Source organism: Dermacentor albipictus, chromosome 5, assembly GCF_038994185.2.
Source record: "Dermacentor albipictus isolate Rhodes 1998 colony chromosome 5, USDA_Dalb.pri_finalv2, whole genome shotgun sequence".
Classification (NCBI taxonomy): Eukaryota; Metazoa; Arthropoda; class Arachnida; order Ixodida; family Ixodidae; genus Dermacentor; species Dermacentor albipictus.
Genome location: NC_091825.1, coordinates 116,236,909 through 116,251,389, shown reverse-complemented (window position 1 = coordinate 116,251,389; position 14,481 = coordinate 116,236,909). Strand labels below are relative to the sequence as shown.

Sequence of the window (14,481 nt, the reverse complement as noted above, 5' to 3'; positions counted from 1 at the left end):
GTCAACTTGGGTCACTAGGTGTGTCAGCAGGAGTCTGCCGGCTATTCAATGAACGTCTTTAACGCCAACTTAGGTAAAAGTATGTGCCGCTCTACAACAACGAAAAAGGTCCCTTAAGGTTATCCGATATTGTGCGGAATCGAGCCCACGTCACACAAGGGTTCCTCTTGGACGGCAACCAGATGCTTTAGCGGGCTGTGGCACAAATGCACTGGGTGTATGTCCGGCTTTTTGAACGAACGTGTCTTATGCAAGCGCTTTAGCGAGATGCGCCACGCACGCGCCATGTGACGAACTTCAATTAATTTGTCGTTAAGTTATTGGGTCGTCAACTATCTATAGTCGGATACAACTTTAGAAAAAAAGGGGCGTTTACTCCTCCGAGGCGAGTGCACACGAGCATCCACCAATGGGTGCGCACTCTGGACCGACGTCATGCGCCGGACGGCCGGTGACTTCGCCGCGTCCATCATCTGGGCGGGGCCTCCCCTTTTTTCTAAAGTTGTATCCGACTATAGAGGCACCGACGCACCACGCGTCTCATCTCGTAGGCCACACGCGGACTTCTCGGCGGCGCCACTAGATGGCATAGCGAGCTCAGAAACAATAGTTACTGCATGTATATTCTGTGAAAGGTCTGTTAGCATATACAGTAACTCCAATAAGCGCGCGAAGAAGGCCTATTACTGCATGAGGCGTTTCTATAGGTGGTCGTACGCACCGGCGCGCCATGCTTTTTGGAGGTCGCCTACACAGGCTTCGCGGCGGCAGCGCCAGATGGCGCAGTGTTCTAAGGGAACCACGAAAGAACGGTCCCGCTGCGGTACACGCCTCGTACATAACTCGTTTCGACGGCGGCCATATCTGCTGTATCGCTATAAATGCTAAACTCATTACCGCTGACAGTCGTCGATGGATTCTGCCAATTTCTTTTCCTGCGAGTTAAATTGTTATGCACTGACTTCCATTTGCTCGATGCAGCAAAAAAAAAAAAATGACGAGGTCCGTTAAATCTGCCTTGGTCACTCACCACGTTCCAGTAAACTTACTTAATTGACATTGTGCATTTTAACGTGACTCTAAAGATGCATCGCGTGTGCGCAGGTACTGGAAAATGGTCTACACGTTTCTGACGGGCCACCAGCCGGGACCCGACGTCCATCGGGTCATAAAGAGAAGCGCCCAAGTTCAGGGACAGGCTGTAGCCGTTCTCCGCGAGATTGCAACGTTCCGGTCGCACTCCGCTACATCTCTGTTACGCCATTCGGACAAGCTGGGAGGGGGCGACTTCGGCCCCTGGCTAGCAGCGCTGCGCGAGCACCTGCGGCCGTACGCACCGCTGACGCCCAACGACGACGTCCTCGTGACGGACGCCCAGCTGCGCGCGGTCGCCGACTTCCTCGACTCCACGGGCAACGCGGACGCCCTGTCGCACATCTCCTGGCACTTCGCGCAGACCTACCACGCGCTCTTGTTCGACAGGACGCTCCTCCCGGACGACGTCGCAGCTGCGGGTGACGCGGACGCGTCGTCCCGCCTGGCCACGCTGTGCGCCATGGAGGTGGACGCCGTCTACAGCCACCTGGTGGCCGCGCTCCACGTTCGGATCCGGCTTTTCTCTAGCGCGCGCGCCGACTTTGCCCTTCGCACGGTGACGCGGAAGGCTCGGACTCTCGCGAACGAGACGTCCTGGTTGGACCCGGACGCGAGGCAGTTCCTAGCGCTCAAGCTGGAGTCGGCGTCGGTGCGTCTCTGGCCCCCGGCACTAGCGGCGGAGACGACGGCCGACTCCTTCGACGAGGCCGACGCGTTCGAAAAGCTTTACGCGTCCTGCCCGGAGAGTGAGGCGAGCGTCGTTAGCTTCTGGATCAAAGCTCGCTATTGCCTGCGCGAGCGACTGATGGCGGTGGGTCGGCGCCGATACGACGCGGAGGCGCTGCTACCGAACTTGACGCCCCGCCTTGCCGACTACACGCCGCCGCTGAACGTCGTCGACGTCGCCATCGCGGCGCTGGCGGCTCCTCTCTACTACAGCCGAGGGACTCTGGGCATGCTCTACGGCGGCCTCGGCTTTCTCTACTCGCTCGCGCTGATGAGTGCGTTGGACGAGGCCCACCAGTACGTGCACCCCAACGGAAGCGTGAGCCAATCGGGGTCGTGGATTTCTCGGAACGCCACGGAAGCGCTCGAGCTGAAGCAGCAGTGTGCGGAGAGCCCGGGTCACGTGACGAAGTGGGTCCGAGGCACTGACGTTGCGGCCGTGGAGCTGGCGTACGCGGTCTTTCTCGAGCAGTTGCTGAAGAGCTACCAGGCGAACTTGACTGCCGAGCTCGACGACGAGAAAGTCTTTTTCATGACTCTTTGCCGCGCGACTTGCTCTAAGAAAGGCGACAAGGTGACACCGTGGCCCATGGTGAACTGTAACGAACTCGTGGCCAACTTTCAAGGATTCTCAGACGTGTTTAATTGCCGCAAGCCTTCGCCAATGATAGCGGAAAATAAGTGCAGGTTCTTTGGATCGGCGTAGTGGAAGCTTTTTTAATTTTCTTCCCGTAAATATATGTGTCAGCACAATGCTGACCTTTATCTTAGTTTACTCGCCACCTTTATAGTTGCGTATACATGTTCTGTAAACAACTAATTAAACTTGAATAAGGAGGCTGACTGCCATACAGAATGAATTTCTGCAGTAGCCACTCATATTAACGTATCTTTACCATCCAGCAATAAATCTATGTTGCTGTTTGGTGGTATTCATATAGAAGCACTGTTATGTAAGCACTTACCACTGGTATGGTATGGTATGGTAAAACTTTAATGAAGTCCTGCAAATCGTGAGTCTTCACGAAGCGGGCCGCTCCCACGTGGGAACCGGAAGGCCGAGCCTCTCGGCCGCATCGTGGGCCTACTGGACAGCCCAGAGTTGGTCAGCCAGAAGAGTGCTGCGGAGAACCGCCTCCTATCTGGCCGAGCTGTTAGCGATGATAGAGCGTGACCGGGCACACCGCCAGACCATGTGGTCTAACGTAGCTATTTCTCCACAATCGTGGCAGGTAGCATTGGAGTAAATATCCGGATAGATTTTATGTAAGAGCGACGGATTGGGATAGGTATTCGTTTGTAGTAGACGGAGCGTTAATGCTTGAGCTCTACTGAGGCGCGGATGAGGAACAAAGTAGGTTCTACGGCTGAGATAGTAGTGTTTAGTAATCTCGTTGTAGGTAGAGAGCATGTCCCTGTTCTCTGGGGAGTCGGCTTCCGATTGGTCGAGGGTAGCGCAGTGGGCAAGTTCATGCTCAGCCCCGTGAGCCAACTCGTTGGGGTTGGGAGGAGCACCCTCTATATGACCCTGATGTTGTAGGGGTTGAGGACGGACTTCGGGATGAAAACCAAACTTGGGAGGGATTTATTTTACATTATATACAGAGAGATGAGACTCAAGTAACAGTCGTACAGTCATTACGGGCCGGCAGCAACTCGGACGCTGCGGCCCGCGGCAAGTTCGAGAGAGGTCAATCAGGGAATCAGGGGAAAGCTCTGGTCTCTCTGGAATGCTTCTTATAAACCCTTCGAGCACTGGAAGTCGCGTCATGTTTGACCCATGGGAGAGTCCGCTCAGATGACGCCATTTTCGGCCAATCGTTGGCGCCCGTGTCGCGGTGTCACACCCGGCGGCTCTCTGCGGTCTTGCCTCGCTGACTTGCAATGCACTTCTTCTAAGGTGGAGAAGGGGGGGGGGGGGGGCTCATGCTCCATTGTACGAGGGCCCACCTGCTCCCGGTGGTACGGCTCCGCAGTGGTGGCAAATGGCTTCTTCAAAGGCGAAGAGGGGTAGGCTCGGGCCTTCCCGGCACGTCCGGCTGTCATGGCGCATTACCGCCGTCTTGGTTTGGCACCCACTTTACTTCCAACAATGCCGTGCTATCCCCTCGCTTTCTGGAAGACTCGAGCATTGAATAGTTCCTCGGCGGCACACGACCTGGGGGCCGCAAACTTGTTTGCGCGGGCGCTCCTCTGGAATGTGCTTTCCTGCTTCTGCATTCCTCAATTAGCTGTGCTGCGATTCGATGTGGTCTGGGGAACTCGAAGTAGCCTCAGGAAACGGCGCCATATCTAACAATGTGCGGGAAACACATAAATGAAGTGGTGCGTGATTGCCTTGCCCCCAAGAAGTCTGAGGGCCTGTTTGGAAACGGTGCCTTTTTCAAATGCTCTGACTGCAGATCTTGAATCACTATAGATGACATCCCGTGAGCTATCCAGCAGGGCTAGTGCAATAGCCATTTGTTCAGCTATTTCGGAGTCCGTCGTCTGAACCGAGGCAGCATTTGTGATTCCTTGCCGACCATCGACAGTGACGATGGTGAACGCCCGACGTCCGTTACAAGAAGCTGCATCCACAAAGCTGACCTATCGCTGATCACTGTGTATTTGCCCAAGGAGGTTGGCCGCCCTTGCCCTCCTTCTACCGCGATTGGGCTAGCGCAATAGCCATTTGTTCAGCTATTTCGCAGTCCCTCGTCCGAACCGAGGCAGCATTTGTGATTCCTTGCCGACCATCGACAGTGACGATGGTGAACGCCCAACGTCACTTACAAGAAGCTGCATCCACAAAGCTGACCTGTCGCTGATCACTGTGTATTTGCCTAAGGAGGTTGGCCGCCCTTGCCCTCCTTCTACCGCGATTATGATCGGGGTGCATGTTCCTAGGTATTGGCGCGACCGTAATGTTCTCACGAATCGACGGAGGAACGTCAGAGAACTCCGCTACTCTATCTGGGTGATATCCGAATTCCTGCAAGATGGACCTCCCTGCCTTCGTTGTTGAGAGGCGAGTTAGCTGTGCGCGCTCCTATGTCAAATACGGCAAATACTACGGCAAATATTATGTATAGCTGGAACTAAAATAGTTCAAGATGTTTTCAACGTGCATGTTTAGTTGTCATTCAAACGTGTTCTCACATCTAAATGAATGGCACCTACATCAAGCAATACTTTTTACTGTAGGCACACTTCGGACATTAAATTGAACAGCAAACGAAATATCGTACTGTGTAATCTGTTGAACACAAAAAAAACTCTAAGCGATAAAGAATCCGTTGAACACAAAAAAAGAAACTCTAAGCGATAAAGAATCCTACAGTTTCTAAACAAACACACAATTATCGTAGCCAACTGACACTACAATGAAAATGTTCAAATGCATCTTTAAAAAAAAAACTTCATACCACAACATTCCTTTTTGAGCTAGTATGAGCTGCCTAAAACGGTTGTAACTTTGTCTTTCACTATTTTAAAATGTTCAAGACATTACATTTCAATGTCTGCATGGATAATACTGTCTGCTTAGCATCAACCAGAGTGTAAACATTAGTTTCGTATTTTTGTACTCAGCTATAACATCCAACATATATAGCTGACTGGGCTGCAGGTACCAATGTTTGCTAGCCACTCTGGTCATGTGCGTCTAATTGAGTTCAGTAGTTTCGCAGCCATTTATGACTAGTGACACGCATACCTCCAACCTGTGTATTCAAGCACGCCAAACTCATCAATGACATCATCATCATCATCACATTATATTTAGTGGCAACCCTGTGCTTGCTGTTTTTGATGTCCCCGTGGGAGCAGAAATGCTGGCGTTGACATTTTGTGAAACTGCCTTTGAAACAGTCTGCAGGACACTTATTGTTACGAGCAACTTCTTTCAGCTTGACTGCCAGTACAAATTTTTCTGCGAGAACGTAACTTATACGATATAGCAAAATAAGACTTGCCACCTCAATCGTCTCTGGCAGTCGAGTCAGGCAGCATTCACGGGAAAGGAACCGTCAAGAGGTGGGCGCGTATGTAGTGGCTGTTTGAGGGAGATTTTGGCGGGGAGAAGCGTTCAGTAGCTGCTTGATCGGCGTAGCTTCACATGGTTCACATGGTGCTCCTTCTTCGCGAAAAATGGACCCTACGAGCCTTCGGATTTTCACCTCCTACGGACCTCCACATATACATGTAAGTCGCGCGTATTATTTACGCTATTAAAGCCCATCTTTTGTGGCGTTAATGTGGAAGGAGAGCGCGTAGGGCTTGCATTTCTTTGTTTCGAGAGCACGCCTGCACTTTTCGATGAGCTTTATATATAAGCCGTTCGCACGATGTATGTACGTTGCGGTCGTGGGGACCCGCGCAAGATAATTTGAAGGAAAGGCGAATTTCGCCTCGCTGGCGTAAGATTTTCGCGACGCTTATTTTGAGGCTAAATAACGTGGCATTGCGTTTGCATGTGCGATGCCTATTTAGTGTTTGTCATGAAAAATCGTGCATTTGTCAGAACCTGCTCATAAGTACAAGGCTTAAGAGTTGTTGAGAGGCCCCGAAGCGTCCGGTCCAATATTCAGCGCCCAAACGATAGTTAAACATGTCCAATTTCTGAAACTTACATATAGAACATGTCTGTACTTCAGATACTAGAGTGGGACCATAGCAGAATCAATTGTGACCTGGCCGCACAGTTCTTCGGTGAATGAACTTATGCAATTCAAGGAAGGACATTTTCAAGTACCCATACAAGACTGTCATTGATTCGCATTTTAAGTTTGGCACAACCAATAATCTACTATTAAAGCATTTCACAACAAAGTATTCCTATTTCTGTTATGTCTGCATCTAAATTGTTCCATAAAGTTTGACAAAAAAATGAACTGTAAGGATACTTGCCCACAAAGTGCTCGCCTTCTGTGAATTATACAGGGTGTCTTTCCTTTTGTCTAACTTTTTTTTTTAATTCCTGTTGCAGGTACCAGCATTCCGCTTCTTCATCGGGTTACATTTAACAGGTGGATATTACTTTCGAAATGAGTAGTAGTGCATAAGTTGCTAGTTGACAAAATCGTGCCAATCATCTTTTTTTAATAGCTTTAGTGCACATATGTTGCAATGGTGGAAATAAGTTCGTTATCATGCAGGGCCTATTCAGTCGGAACCAACCAGTTTCAATATATACATCGAAGAATACGGCAACAATACCTTGGTGTCAGCTAGTTTCTTGCTGCACTGCGAATATATGCAATGCTAGAGGAAAGTAATCAGGACACCAACTCATTTTGCTGACACTGACTTCGTATATCTCGAAATTGGTGCTAGCTACAATTGGTTCCGATCAGGGGCGTAGCCAGGGGGGGGGCTTATGGGGCTTCAGCCCCCCCCGAAATTTTTTCGTGCTGTCCATGCACCGCCGACCAAAGCGACCCTCGGCGCCGGAAATCACTCTGGATTTTGTCTAGAATGTCTTTTTGACGCTCGAAAACACATTTAACTGCGAAGATTGCAAACTCGGGCTGGATTTCGTGGCAACGCCCATACACCGGGAGTCACATAACGCCAAGCAGTCCCATCCGAGCACAAAGTTTCAAGGGCGCTTTGATGTTGAGCGGGCTCGCCGCGGCATCTCACTGAGGCCACGGAATCTATGGAGCGCATGGATATCAATTGCGAACCTTTATGGGTATAAATCTCATAAGCTCTTGATGTGAAAGGTGCATTGACATTTCCAAAGTTGTGCTTTAGATTTTCAATTGCGGAACTTTGTGGGTTTAATGTTGTTATAAACATTTGACGCCAAAGGTCTATTGACTTTTCTAAAGTCTTACATCGGAACATACATTGAGACAAGCCAAATCAACACACTAGCAGACGAGTTGACAAAGCAGGCAGCGAGGTCCAATGAGAAGAAGCGTTGGGGTGGTTCATTTGTGCCGTCATGTCACATAAAAAATATCAACATTTTTTTTAACCTACGCCAGAACATCCATGTCAAGACACTAAAGCCAGCCAAAGTAAATACGTTCTTATTTATTTTTTCTACTTTGACTTTTATTCGCGAGGACACATTGAGCCTCTTCAATTTTTTATTTTTTTTTGTTTTTGTTCTCGCTACCCAACCCGCGGGCTGCCAGAGCCAACCAGAGCGCATATGTTTTTCTCGTATGGCCCTGACCACCGTGCGGTACACTTCGGTGCGAGTTCGGTTTGCTCTGGCCGAGTGGATTTTCACCGGACAGAGTTTTGGACGCTTTCTGGCTAGCAGACGAGAAAAAAAAAAAACAATGGTCGCTCGCCGCCATCACTGTGGGGACTCGAAGGATTGCACCGCATTCCTTGAGTGGAACCTTTCTGGAAAGTCTTGTTTCGCCGCTGTAGGATACTGAGCAGCATGCGTATGGTTCTCAGTGGACCAAGCGTCTCATGTTTTCTTCGGTATTCCTTCCGTAGCCCCATTAGGTGCCCGAAGTAGGCATTAGATTCTGGCCAAGATACTTTCCTATGCATTTTTTTTTTCATTTCGGTGCCTCCGCCTCACAGAAAAAAAAATACGTTGTTGCGGCGCAGCGAATTGTCGCATGGTGAAAGTTCGATTTTGACACTTCTTTTGCGGAAAGTAATGGGCGACGGGACGCTTCAGTTGCCGGATACATTTATTATATTATTGCGAAAGCAATTATATGGACACTCCAGGCGCATTCCCGCCATCGCCCTCATCTTTCGTATAAAGTCCAAGGGTGATAACATCGTGACCACGCGCTGCATGCTGTATGTGCGAGTGAATGCGTAGGAGGGGAGGTGGAATGGGTGAGCCGACGATGGTGGCTCAGTCTTGTGTGCGCAAAGGAGAAAAGCGGGGAGCAAGCGCGCCACCTTCCGTCGCGCGCAATACATCGGGGGGAGTGGATGGAATGGGGGCGGAATCTAGGATTCTGTGAATCCATGATTGTGCAGCATGTTTATTTGCCTGGTTTGACGCATTATATACAGTTACTTCTTTATTACAGTATTATATACGCATTATACAGTTATTACAGTTATACAGTTATTAGACGCATTATATGCAGTTAACTTATACAGTTACATACATAGACTCATTGGAGACTTATCGTATACTTAAATATCTTGTTGCGAGGTTTTGTGTATACATGCAGTGCACTTTGTTTCCAGTGACACTTTTTTGTCCTTTATCAAGCCGTATTTTCGCATTTGCATATCCCATTGTATCTTTGTATTTATAATGAACGAGGGCGAGTCAAATGAAAGTGAGCCTACCCTAACCGCGCAATAATGGTTCGGTTCATTATCTGCGAGGCATGCGTGTAGGAGAACGGCATGTCTCATTTACAAAAGTGACACGCAGGTGTGAAGATAAATGTTCTTTAATGCTCTCATACACTGGGTTGAATATGGTTGCGTCACATAATGGACACTTCAAAAGTTGAACAACTTGGTGTCGCGAAGTTTTTGACAGCTGAAGGTGTTTCCACAACATAAATTAATCACCATATGACTGCCGTGTACGTTGAACACTGCATTTCATTGACCACTGTGAAGCGTTGGAGCAAACGCTTCAAAGGACGTTGCAAAGACATTCCAAGACCGGGCCAAAACCATCGTGCAATCACCCCCCACACAATTTCAAAGGTTCATGAGCTGCTGAAACAAGAACGGAGGATAAGCATCGATGAACTGGCAGACCGTCTGAACATCAGTCACGGTTCGGTTCACGCCATAATTCATGAGCTTCTCGGTTATCGGCTCTTTGGTGCGCAATGGATCCCCAAGATTTTTATCCATCGCGAGAAGACGGAGAAGTTTCGCGCTGCCTTGACTCATCTGATCAGGTATCACAATGAGCATGACGACTTCTTGTTTGTAACTGTGATCGGGGATGAACCTTGGTGCCACTACTACGAGCCTGAAACACGACGGCAAAGCTTACAGCGGAAACATTAGAATTTACCACGCCCAAAGAACGTAAAGGCCATCATTTCCGCTGGAAAGGTGTTGTCGACTTTTTTTTTCGATCGACAGGGTCCATTACTGATAGAATTTGCTAAATCTTGAGAGGCTATCAATTGTTTCCGATATTGTGAAACGCCAGAACGGCAGCGTGTCGCAATCAAGAACGAACAACGTGGAAAATTGACGAATGGGGTCATCTTGTTCCACGACAATGCCTGTCCCCACGCCGCTTATGTGGTTAATACAAAAATGGCAAAGTTCTAGTGGGAAACGCTGCAACATCCGCCATACAGCTCAGAGCTGTCACCTTGCGACTTCTACATTTTGGGGCAACCGAAAAAACAGCTCAAGGGAACCAGATACAGACTTTTTGAAGCAGCAACCCAAGGAGTTTTATAAGACGGGAATCACGCAACTCGTTAGTCAATAGGACAAATGTCTAAATTCTCATGAATACTACTTTTAAATAAAGCACCCCGTTGTTGGCTCAATCATTTGACTTGCCCTCACATATCTTGCACAACTCCTGCTTTTTATACGTGCTCTCTGTCGCGACTATAACTTCGGTGCAATTACTCACGATACACGACAAAAGACAGCTACTCCAGCGTAATGCATTGGAACAAACGACAGCGTCATTGAGATTTTTCACTGGCCATTGCATATATACAAGAATGTAAGCACGGTTCTTGAATGACAAAGTTTCATTAAGATATTTGTCCTCAACTTGTTCAGTTCATTGCCTTTTAATTTTTCATATCAGCGGCATGCACTGCTTTTCTGGTTTCGAACTGATATAGTTCTGAAGTTCGTGTGATATTTTCTTTACTTAATAAATAGACAAAAAACATGGAAGTATTGACATCAGTTATGTTGGGCACAATTTTTGGCACATACGAGTATAACATTTTATGAAAAAAATACATATTTTACTTGTCTTTACAGAGCGTAGCTTTCAAGAATTCGTTTGCAGCATCTTTGGCAATGACAATGCAGTTATTATTCATGTATTTGATCCCTCGATAAATTGTTTAAAAGGAAGCTTTAGCTCGGGCCCAGTCCGACGCGGCCTATTCAAATACTTGTAAAACGCAGAAACGCTTTTCTGAGATAATTCTGCCAATCGCTTTTATTGAAATTGGTTGCATTTGAGAGAGAAAGTTAAATCCTAGTGTCTGTTGGAAACAGAACTTCGATTTAGGGCCTGAATTTTGTTTAAAATATTTTGGAAAATTGGAAAGTTTGAAAAGATAGAAGCACGGCGTTTACAAACTAATAGCTATGCATGAAGAACAGATATTGTGGTTCTGTAAACGGCATTTATTATACCAGTCAAAGCGGACAAGTTTGCTGTGTCAATTTGTATCTTACGTGAATTGGTTACGTTGTGTACAAGGGTTCTGCAAAAGCCGTATTTCCACAATACTAAATTTTTTTGAGATTCATGTGTAACATATCTATTTTGTCCGCTGTAGATGTACTATTAGATGCAGTTCACAGAATTGTGATATCATTTTTCATTGTTGAGTCACAGAGTTTTAAACTTGATAGTTTCGTTTCCTGAAAATCTTCTATTTTGGCCAATTTTTACTAAATAATTGACCTCCTATATTATGAAAAATTCGGCTGAGCTGCAACGTGCAGCTACATATATATATATATATATATATATATATATATATATATATATATATATATATATATATATATATATATATATATATATATAGGGCCAGTGGCGTAGCCCCCCCCGAACAAAATTTCTGGCTACGCCACTGGTTCCGATTGAATAGGACCTGCATGTTGACAGCCTCTAGATCCGCCATTACGGCATCTGTCCTAAAGCGATTAATTAAAAATATAGATAGCGCGATTTTTTTCAATTAGATGCTTCTGCACTTGCCACTTACCCAGAATGTAATGTCCGCCACTTAAGGTAACCCTGTTGAAGGAGCGAAACACTCTGGTATCTACGACATATCTCTGGTATCTCTGGCCTTAGAAAAATCGACATAAGAAAAAGCACCTGGTACTGTGACTCAAAAAAGAAAAGAAAAAACCTGAAAATTAATAGCTGCAAAAGAACGCTGTCCGCGGACAAGTCATGCTGTTGCCGTCGTGGGGAAGTCACTGGCCCATGTGTCGGCCAAACGCGGTCATGATTATTTGACCGGCGGCCATGACGCCGGCTTGGTGTCGTCTGCCGACCGCCTGCCGGTGTTCGGCAAACGGGTTGGCCACGTGCGAAAACCAAGCTCGGCCAGACGACAGATGGCCGAGATGGGGCCGTGTACTTTTTAACTGGTCATGGGCTTCAGCCCAATCTTCCGCCGAGCTCCCCTTTTTTCCTTTTGCTTGGGAGTATATATAGAGACCGCTTACAACGCAAGTCGCCCGAGTCGCGAATTTGGGCACTATGAGCGGTACCACTACATGACCAAAACAAAATGTTTTTCAAAGGCTGCGCACGTGCAAAACATGTAGACCAAGCAGCCAAATGTTTCCCGGATTCGAAGCTTACGAGGCTTACATCCGTACAAATTTGATTTGACCGTATGGATGCACCGTCACTTTCATTGGCGAGGTGCTTCCTCCGCTTTCCGAGTGCAGTAGAGCCACACTGCGAAGCATTTCGTTGCCTCTGCGCCAAACCGCAACTTTGGCCGCCTACTGCCGACGAGGCGGCACTCGTTAGGCCTAACAGGCGCGGGGGTACGTGTAGGGCAGCATGCCGTCACGGAAAGCTCGCTTTTGACATATGTTAGTACCCGTAGACGGAGAAATACGAAGATCACACGCGCACGTGCCGAACTGGCGGCAGCGCGCGTGGAGCGTGGGTTCGCTGGAGATCAGCCGATGACTATACCGCGAACGCGTATAACGAAAGCTTGTACGTGCGCGTATACTGGTATAGGAACGGTGGAGAACGTTCCGAACTGGTGAATTTACGGCACACCGTTTAAAGTGACATCGTCGCGGAGCCAAGGCGCCTCGCGCGCGATATCTGCACTTCGCGACGACGAGCATCGCGATAAGCGAACGCGAAACGCACTCGGCCTCGGTCGATTTTTCCGCGTTGCTGAAGCTGTAATAAAAAAATATATATCGGTTTGACCATCCAGAGTCGTTTTAACAGCCTGGTCAATAATTCAGACATGTTTTGCGGCCCCTTCCGCGTCCGAAAAGAAAAAAATATTCAGTCGGCGACTGTGTCTGCTTATCGCACACGAACTTAAAGGGACCCGAACCACCCCTCGCGCTTGGTGAAATAACCTAGTCCGCCGGTAGCATACGCTGCTGTGAACAACTCAGCCAAGCTCGCAAGCGGAGCGTGAAAAAAGTCACCTTTGTCTCAAACGCTCTTTTTTCAACAGAAGGCCCTGTCCTAACACTATTCAGGATGCTTTATTTCGTAATAAAGCGGATTCCCATGCGCGGCTGCTATTGGTAGCTGTGGTCGGCTCCGTAGCGTAGATGCAGCGGCCGCTGCGGGGTGCCGCCACGAGTCCAACACATTACAGAGTTTTAGAATAGAGGCCCCAAAGAAATGACGTCAAAGCCACTGCGCATGCGCGAGACGCAAACTGAGTTTGGGTTTTGCGTCAAGCATGCTATTTCACTGATTTAGCGGGAGCCCAAAAGCTGCCCCAAAAGCTTTGCATCAACGAACACGGCAGTAGCCATCGAAGCAACATCTTTGACCTAGCACCAAATTGGGCCCGATTCGTGGTAACACGTGAAGTTTGTAAGCTAGAAGTGACTGCGGTCATCGCTTTCTCTCAGCTAACATGTGTAATGAAGATTGATTCATTAGATGCTACTGATTCTAAATTCCATGCTCAAATTCATGGCTCCTAAGCCTAACACACCTTGACTGGTGAAGGCACTTAAAGTTGGTTACACAGAACTCAGCGCAACAAATTGTTTGCTGCTAAGAGAACCCCAAGCGAGAGCTATCGAAGCAGCATACGTTGTGAGCATTCTGTCGCAGCGCCAAATGTGTCTGGTATTCAGGTAACCACAGGTGAGCTGGGCGTTTCGGCGGATGGCTGGAGGCATAAACTCAAGCGGATGAAGAACTTTAGCGCAGACGTACGTGAGCGGCCTGATCGGTATGCATGGTCCAGCCACCTGTTGGTGCAGAGTTTAACCAGCCAAACAAAGCACTAATATTGCTCTAATCAGGTGTAAGACATTTCAAACATTTACGAAAACAATGTGTTGACTTACACTCCTGCAAAAAATTTACACCAGCAGCAAAATATACATTTCGTTACTGTAACTGTGTGTGGTTAAGCTTTGTGCCACCAGGTGGCTGCACCATGCAGACCATTCACATTTGCACTTCTGCTCATTCTGTGAAACCGCACGGTCCAACGGCCAGGCCCTGTCCCCTTACGTTTGCGCTTACTTGAATACTGGACTCGCGAAACGCTACTGCGGTAGTAATCCTCCGGTGCAAAGTGACGGCCGCAAACGTGCAAATCCTGGCGTCGATCGGATAGTGGCAGATGCGCTACAGCCAGTCCGCTCGTCTGCTGCCTTGCAGAGAGACGCAATGTTGCAGCTTCACATATTGCCAGTCGCTACATTTGCAGCCCACAATGCAACAAAGTCGAATCATGGTGCTTGCAAAAAGACTGAGACCGACTCTGACCGCAGAGCTCTCATCAAAATGGAGCACATTGTAACACAAGC

At 48.0% G+C, this 14,481-nt stretch overlaps 1 protein-coding gene across 1 annotated transcript in view; it reads left to right on the top strand.

Moving 5' to 3' along the window:
* The window catches only part of LOC135916105 (neprilysin-1-like), a 71,241-nt gene extending 68,560 nt beyond the window's left edge, over positions 1–2,681 (top strand). Inside the window, exon 4 of the mRNA XM_065449339.2 lies at positions 1,105–2,681. Coding sequence (XP_065305411.1) covers positions 1,105–2,527 — 1,423 coding nt within the window. The 3' untranslated portion in view covers positions 2,528–2,681. The remainder of the gene's footprint in view (positions 1–1,104) is intronic.
* The last annotated feature ends 11,800 nt before the right edge of the window (positions 2,682–14,481 follow it).